The following is a 9,276-nucleotide window of genomic DNA, read 5'->3' on the forward strand; positions in this document are numbered from 1 at the left end:
AGAGAACTTAACTCCAACCCACGTAGAAGACTTCGAGGTGCTCAGGCGGGTTCCTGTTGTATTATACCCTATAAAATTATACGTTCTATAGATTATCTATTTCTTAAGAGTGAATTTGTATTTAGTTCCTTTATATATATATATCTATACATAATGAATTGCTCCTTTAGTTGGGATATTATCCCAACGGGGGGGGGGGGGGGGGGGGGGGGGGGGGGGGGGAGGATGTTTATGGGAAAACGCTGCAGTGACATCACTGTTCCAAAAGGTTATGCCCATAAACGTCACCCACCCTCGTTCTTATTGACGGCGGTAGACAGCATTGCGGCGACATAGAGTTTTTTGTTTTGCTCTCCACTATTCTCTTTTTTTTCGCACTCTAGTCGCTCATTGTCAAAAACTCCACCGCACTGTAAAGTAGAAAAATCAAAGTTTAAATTGAAGTCTTTTTTTGTTTTTGAAAAAACATAGATTTGCATACTTAAAGTCACAAAACAAATTTGTAAACCTTGAATTCGAACAATAAAAGAAAATAATAATAAAAACTGGAGGAGAACGGAAAAGATTCCCTCGAAAGAAATAACCCATCCTGTGCTACTTTGTCTTCCGAGAGACACGACGTGAGTGTTCCAGTTACCGTCCGGGTAAGTGCCCTCGAGGATATCGCCCGTCCAGCGCTCATCTCTTCCTTGCACATCCCATTGTGGTGCTGCCAGCGTCCGGCATAGGCTTGTGGCGAACTCCGGTCGGTCAGGAAACCCATCTCCGTGGTGACCCACCGTTGAGAAGTTGAGGAGTGGCCCCAACAAGTACATATGTTTGTGTTTTTATTGATACACATTTTTCTAAATATATAAGATTCATTATTTACAATAGGCTTAATGTTGTCGAAGACTCGAAATCACATCCAACGTTGTTAATACTCTCGTCGTAATGATAATGTCATTGCAAAGGGTTGGTGAAAATGACATGCCAAAGCATTGGGGAAAATGACATGCCAAAGCATTGGTGAAAATGACATTGCAAAGCATTGGTGTAAATGACATGCCTTGGATCCAAAAATGAATAGCATCTTTTGGGGTCCACGCTCATATAAAATTCATCGATGAAGATGCTAAAAAGATGGCATGCCAGCTCACTTGAACCCATGATTGAATGGCATCTTTGGCATCGAACATTTTGCTGGGTTGTTCAATGGCAAATATTTATTTGTTTTGAACTGTTTAGGATGATCTTTGAAGCAGACGCACATTAGACAATTGTACTTTCGACAATTGTCAGTTTGACGAAGAGAGAAGGTACGTAGGGACAAAGTGTTTCTATTTTCCCCGACTCTCTCCACTACAAACTGACAATTGCCGCGAAAAAATTAGGCAACTGTAAATTGGGACTTAGATATATTTTTTAAGCAAATAATACGTTTTGCGATGTATTTCGCCATTTGTAATTGCCTTTCAGCTCTGCGGGAACTAAACTGATTGAATTCATACTCCTTTTCAGTGGGGACATAATTTTTTAGTATCCTCACAGGATCTTAACAGTATCAATATATATCTGGTACAGCTTAAATTTTATACCACATAAGTCGGCAGTTGATCTTTCGAAGATGTTTTTACTTACAGTTTAAAAGTATACATATATGTCACAACCTAACTTCAAATGAAATTACTTCCGAGCTGTAACGAGCTTGGTAGAAATATGATAGAATTAATTTCAAGTTAGTCTACGATGATCCATATGGCCTGGCACGCTTTCTACACCGGCCTTATCGCTCGCCAGAAGGGGTGGGATCTTGCCTAAATTCATCGTAATTAACCGCTTGCTAACAGCTTTAAAATTTATAAAAACGTGCTCAATTGTATAGTAAACAAAAACCGAAAAGAATGATAGATGAGTATGTCTATAGTCATAGAGGGATAGAAAAGAAAAATCTGTCTAAACATCCACTGATTCATACGTGCATAGGTGATAGCTGCACGATCGCCCACCCAACCTGTTCACCATACTAAACCGAAGCTAAAACTGAATGATCTATGGTAAACCCACTCTTATTCATCCTACATTACCCTCCTGAACCTTTCGAAATCAAACCCTCAGAATTTTCTTAATGCATGATTACAAAATTCATTATTTTATTAAAACAACCATTTATTTTCATTGTATGGTATCTTATACTAAATTAAATTCATCTATAAGAGGATCTGGGTAACCAATTATAATCAAAAACTAAGCTTACAGTAATACTCATTGATAAAGGAAAAGAAACATGTAAAAATTAAGCCCAAAAAGAAATTAACTGTAACTTGTAAACAAACTATTATGATAGATTTACAAACTCAAGAAATCTGATTACAACAAGAAAAAAAACGACTAATTTATCATCACAATAGGATAAAAATCAGCATATAACTTCACCAAAGAGGGTATAGATTAATATATAAAGCAGCAAATATTATAAAAAATAATAGTGTAAACTTTATCTTTCTGTATAAAATGTTTTATATAAATGTGAGGAGGTATTGGTATTGAAACATTCGATCAAACACTTCAAACTGATTTTTTTTTATGTATGTGCTTGTTTGTGTGGCTTTAACATCAATCTGTTTCATATTTCTGTTAACAATGAACAGCTGATAGTTCATTGAACTTGCATATTAAATTTTTCACACACATACACACACAAACAAACATTTCGGTAATCAAATCAAGAAAAATTCGGCGTTAAGAATGTTTAATGTCGATCGATTTGAGTGCAATAATATTTAAATCAGGCTAAATCATATTCAATGTAAACAGTGTTTAATGACACTAGTTGTGTTGTATATGACAATAAAAATAAATAAAAGTAATTTCTTTAAATCAAAAGAAACGACAGAGTATTGTCCACTAATAGCATGAACAAGTGCTTTTCAAACTGTAATCACTCTATGGAATGGGCTAACAGCGAAACAAATTGGATAACAGAATGTACTCTGTTAAACCAAACCATAACATTACCATATTCAAACAACTAGTAAAGCAACAGGAAATCAAAAATGACGAATGAACACAAAAAGGCATATCCTTTTAAAGGATATTATTTAATAAAATTAGATTTTTAGTAAGAAAAATCAGGAAAATTATCCAAAAAAAAATAATTTAAATGATTTTAAAAGAAAAAAAATTGCTTGGATTCTCTGAGAAATGTAACGGGATGTCCGTCCGTTCTCTCTCAGTTTAATGATCTTCTTGTGTTCATTCGTATGTAGGTAAAAGAGATTGGCACTTACTTGGTGTACGGTGGAGCTCCCACGTCGAAAGGCCTTCCAGAGGGGTGAGGATCACCACAGCAACACAATTTTTGGCAATTCAATTTTTGATGATTTGATGTGAAACTCCGATTGTTACTTTTAAACAATGTTCATGAACTTAAATATGATTTTTTATGTGTTTTTTTTTTTACTTTTTGCACTAAGTTATTTTTTCCCTTTTATTTATAATTTTTTTTTTTTTGTTATTATATTTAACACTCACGACCGATTATATGATTTGACCACTATAATTTCTCTCTTTTTCTATTGTTGTAAAATGTTGCAATACCAATTCGTTCCTTTACAAATGCACTGTTTATGTGTGATTAATATATGAACAACTTTTTGGGCAAATGAGACTGAATATATTTCAATTAAAATTAAAATTTTTAAAGATTTGAACTGACTATGACCACGATTTTCACTTTGTTCCCGGACTTCGCCAAAAATTCACTGACATATTCTCTAGTAAAGTTGCCTTTTCGATGAGATCACAATTTTGCGACGGCTTTTCAAACAAAATCATCGACAACTCACGGTACCGCACATTGAAAATGGTCAAGGGCAACTGAGCACGGCAGCCTTTCAAACTTATCCTCTCCCACACAACAGGTTATGGACAGCAGAGGTTAAGTATTTGTAGCTGGGGAAGAGGGGAATCTGCGAATAGAGGAACAACACACCAAAGAAACCATCAGTTGTCAAGTTGACGAGAGTTTTTGTGTTCCAAATGATCTTACCATCAATGTCATCCAAAACAAAAGACAACAGTATTGCCAGTGGACAATATTAGGGTTCCAACCCAAGAAAAGTAAAAGGAATCCAAAAGGACACGAATAAAACAACAATATTGTCTTTCGGTAATGACGATTTTACTGGTGGCCAATAGCAAAGAAAATACCAGCACAAAGTTGTCTTTATTTTAATTTTTAGGTGGAATTTCACTTAGTCACAATTTTATGTTTTAGTTTAGGAAACCGAGACAACCTTCAAAAAAAATACACCACAATTCTTTATGACTTTGAAATGTACTCCTATGCAACGGGAACAAAAATGAGGAAGATGTATTCATTGCTACCCCCATTTGTAGCATCGGTCAAAATGAGGCACTTATTGCTGAATTACCCACACACATGCAATATTCCAGGTTGAAACATGGCTACCTTCGTGCTACCAGTTTCACTCAAGCCGAAATCACCGAAAACTATAGAAGAATCAATAAATAAAATGCGTTAATATACACATAGGCATATAAGAAACCAACGAGTAATTCAACCAAAGGTAAACGAAAACAATTGCCAGCGAATTCATTCCTAGGATTTCCTTTGGTACAAGATAAGTTTTTACAAAAACTTACAATATGGAAATGATTGTGACCTGAAATCCTATTAAATAGCAAAACTATATAATTTTTGCAATAATCACAAAGAAAAAGAAAGGGAAAAACAAAAAAATATATATAAAAAATAAAAAAAAACAATTGTTCGCCTACCATGGGATTCGAACCCAGGGCTCGAGACCGCTAACCCGCAACACTTCCTCCAGGCTACAGTCAACGTATGAAATGGGGTGACAAAGCGAACAGCTAGGCTGTACCAAGCCGTTAACGCACTGCAAAGAGGAGAAGGAGCAACAACATACCAAAATTGCAATTGCATTCTAAAAATAAAACAACATTGGTCAAGCCTCTGTTAAATCTCGATCTGGCGAGAAATGTAAATTTACATTAACAAAAATGTAAATGTAAACAGAGGTGTCCAAACCGACGTTATGGAGTGCCACAAATAAGAAAGATGAATAGAAATTTGAGAACAGACAATAACATCTACATGCGCCTCTACATATGCCCCCCGCCAAAATCAGACTTAGTGGTCAAAAGGAGCATTAAGGCTGATCCCGCATGTAGATGAGATCTACGGTCTCATATCTTTGGCGTGATAAGTACCAATTAGTTTTCCTTGGAGATCTTCGAGTTCATAATAAGAATTTCCACATTTCCGCCTTACTTTGCACTTAATGAAGGTAGGAGCCAGTTTGGCATTGAAGCCTTTCTCCAAATTACTTTGACTAAAATTTTTACGATAAACCTCCTGTCCCACATCATAAGCAACTTGTCGTGATCGTAGATTGTATTGGTTAACATTGCGTTCCTGCTGTTTCTTCATGAAGTGTGCAGCTCTGGACCGAATGACATCGAAAGTATCTGATCGATTAAAGCTCATTGTACGATCTTCCAACACGTTTAAATTACGCAACAATTGATACGTTGACCCATTTGTGACCATGTGCTGGCCAAAAGCCATGAAGTAAGGAGTTGTTCCTATGGCAGAGTGAACCATTGAGCGTAGTGCACATGAGATGTGGCTCAACTTCTCATCCCAATCCTTCTGGTCACTTCTGATATACGATTTAATTGCGTAGATGACTGACCTGTTCACCCTCTCAGACGCATTGGCCTGAGGGGAATGAACTGCCGTATAGGTATGTGTTATTTTATAAGATTGCAAAAGGTCATTAAATTTCTTTGCTCGAAACTGAGTACCGTTATCGGATACAATACTCTCTGGTACGCCGAATGTATGGAAAAGGTCTTCCTCCAGATACTTGGTTATTGCATCTGCCGTAAATTTCTTTACAGGACGAAGGAAAGCAAATTTGGAAAAATGATCCAGGACTATAAAAATTCCAATATTTCCGGACCTGGATCTAGGGTAGGGCCCTAAAAAGTCTACGTATAATCTCTGAAAGAAACGTTGTGAAATACCTGTATCTCCCATGGGCGGTCTCATTATTGCATTTGGGTGCTTAGTACTTTTGCAAACATCACAAGAGTTTATATACTTCTTCACGTCTGTGACTAGGTTCGGCCAAAAATAATATCTCTTAATACGCTCAAGACATTTATTTATTCCACAATGGGATGATAAGGGGTCATCATGATGTTTATGCAATACTTCAGGCACCATACTACTTGGGATCGTCGGCTACTGGATCACCAACAGCGTGATCAGTCCTTCGATACAGATAACCATCGACAACCTTTAAGTCAGGTGTAGAACATATATTGCTTTCAACCTTTCTCAGCAAGTTCTTGTATTCATCTGATGAGAAATGTTGAGAATTTAGATCAACGAAAACACCATTTTCATTATCCACTTCGGATACCCAACCTAAGGCAGACAAGTCCTCTGTGTTGGTACGCGAAAGCGCATCAGGAACTATGTCCTGCGAATCCTTTCTATGCTCTATCTTAAACCGATATCCTTGTAGTTTCAAGGCCCATCTAGCCAGCCGCGTGCTTAAGTCGGTTTGGGACATGAGCCACTTAAGAGAGGCGTGATCGGTGATCACCGTGAACTCATGTCCCTCGACATAAGCTCTAAACTTTTTAATGCAAAGCATTGCTGCCAAGCATTCCTGTTCGGTGACGCTATAGTTGCGTTGGGCTTGGTTTAGTTTCCTAGACATAAATGCAATAGGAAACTCGTCACCCTCCGCATTCTTTTGCACCAAAACACCTCCTATTCCTGTCTTGCTTGCATCGCAGTGTATGAAAAACGGCTGCGTGAAGTCGGGACTGTGCAGGACAGGGGCTGAGCTAAGTATGGACTTCAAATCTACAAAGGATTTTTGGGCCTCTTCTGACCATATAAACTTGCGATTGGTTTTGAGCAGATCGGTTAAAGGGCTTGAAATTGCAGCATAGTTCCTAATGAACTTTCGGTACCATCAACACATTCCTAGAAATCTCCTAACCTGTTTTACAGACCTCGGCGTCGGAAACTCCGTTATGGCGGACACTTTATCTGGATCTGTGCTAATAGTACCATTACCCACAACATGGCCTAAATAACGAACTTCAGTCACGCAGAACTTACTCTTTTCGACATTTATTGTCAATCCGGCATTTCGAAGACACTTTGCCACCTCTTTAAGGACCTCAATGTGCCTTTCAAAGGTTGGAGATACCACCAGAAGATCATCCAGGTAGACCAACACCTCAGTCCTGAGAGCCGCCGGGACCACCTTATCCATGAGCCTGCACATGGTTTGCGGCGCATTACAAAGCCCAAATGGCATGACTTTGTAATGGTAGAGCGGTCTCCCAGGAACTGTGAAGGCAGTCTTACCCTTCGATGATTCGTCTAGTGGTATCTGCCAAAAAGCGTCTTTTAGGTCCAAGCTGGAAATGTATTCAGCCTTGGGCAACCTACTTAAAATCCCTTCAATGTGTGGTAGGGGATATGCATCACCCTCCGTCACAGAATTTAGTTTTCTACTGTCTCGGCACAAACGATTCTTTCCGGGTTTTCTGTGTAAGACAACTGGAGAAGACCACGGGCTTGAAGATTCTTCAATAACTCCCATAGCCAACATCCTGTCGAGTTCGTCATAAATAAGCCTTTCCATTGCCGGAGAGACCGGGAAATGGCGCTGCTTAATAGGGGCTGCATTGCCCGTATTTATGGTATGGCAGACGACATTAGTTTTTCCCAGGCCCTCTTTCGCAAATGAAGGAAAAACCTCGATGGCACATTGTAGCTGGTATTTTTGTTCTGTAGTTAATTGTTTCTGGCCAAAAGGAGTGCTAGTACTTATTGAAAATGCTAAATTATCGACACCATTCAAGAGTGAGGATGGGAGTAAATGGAAAATTTTCCAGAAGTCAATGCCCAAAATTAAATTTTGCGAAAGATTCGGAACAATATAGATGGTGATGACACGGGTGTCACCTCTGAAAACTATTTCTGTAGTAAACACTCCAGCTATATTTTGTGGTTTACCGTCTGCGGTCTTAACAGTGGTATTAAGCTTTTTGTACGGAGTATTAGAACTCAAAAACTCTAAAGCAGCTTGAGCACCAAGGCAGGTCACAGAGGCACCGGTGTCAAGTAGGCCTATCATAGTTTTATCCAGTAGTCGTACTTCAGCATACGGACGCACATCTCCTGGTTTCTCTAAGACGGATATTGTAAAATTTTTCCTAGCAGCCTTTACGCTTTTCCAAAATTTCTTTATTCTGGCGCTAGATCTACTAATTTTCGGCTCCTCATTAAAGATTCTGTTCCTAATTTTATTGTAATTTTCCATTATAATGTGAAATGGTATAATAGGGCGAGGTCCAAAATTACCGGAAGAAGAACTGGTTATATTATTTCGGGTAACATTATCAGTCATAACTGGTTTATTTTTAAAAGAATTATCAAAAGCATCTAGTCTTTCCTTATTGTGGTCATTGCCTGAAGAAGGAGTAGAACGACGGGCTATTATTAAAGAGTTTGGGAGTATTGTTGACATGTTTTGGGTTTGGGTGCACTTTTCAGTGCACTGCCCTATAAGTTTTTTGAAGGTTTGCTACATTTTGGACAATTCGGTTTATAAACTTGTGGAGTCCCACAGCCATAGCAGAACACAGTTCGTTCCCCTAGACACTCATGGTACCTGTGACCAGAACCTCTGCAGTTCCAACAAACCGTGCTCACTTCCGAAATGTCCTCATGCTCAAGTAACTCAGGTTCATTCGAATCAGTAAATTCTACCTCAGCAGCACGTCTTGGAAAATTATGGCTTCTGCTACCGGAAGGAATGTGTCTCCTACTGACATCCTGCAGAAAATACTCCCTACGTCTGCATATTTCTCGCAATTTGCCAACAGTGTATATAGACATATTCAGAATTTCATGTTGGATTTCTGGTAAAAGATTCCTTCGAAGAATCTCCACCAAGGTGCTATCATCTAAAGGTGTATCCAGCCTATCCACTAAATCAATCACCGACTCATAAAAACTATCCAATGACTCGTTTTGTTTTTGCTTCCGATCACGTATGAGTTCTCGGATATCAAGGTCGGTTCTTGAGTCCCTATATTGCTGTCTTAGGGCCTTACAGAGGTCTTGCCATCGGACAACACGGACCGTACGATGGAACCTCCAATACCAGTCGCTAGCCTTTCCATCAAAAAGTACACTGGCGCTACGACAGAGTA

At 38.6% G+C, this 9,276-nt stretch overlaps 1 protein-coding gene across 1 annotated transcript; it reads right to left on the bottom strand.

Moving 5' to 3' along the window:
• Positions 1–5,203: 5,203 nt before the first annotated feature.
• On the bottom strand, positions 5,204–5,593 carry LOC141391781 (uncharacterized). Its single transcript, XM_073964477.1, has one exon. It carries the CDS (start codon positions 5,591–5,593, stop codon positions 5,204–5,206), a length of 390 nt encoding a protein of 129 aa, XP_073820578.1.
• Between the last annotated feature and the right edge of the window lie 3,683 nt (positions 5,594–9,276).

The sequence above is a fragment of the Musca autumnalis genome, unplaced genomic scaffold, assembly GCF_047663935.1.
Source record: "Musca autumnalis isolate F117 unplaced genomic scaffold, ASM4766393v1 scaffold_10, whole genome shotgun sequence".
Taxonomy (NCBI): Eukaryota; Metazoa; Arthropoda; class Insecta; order Diptera; family Muscidae; genus Musca; species Musca autumnalis.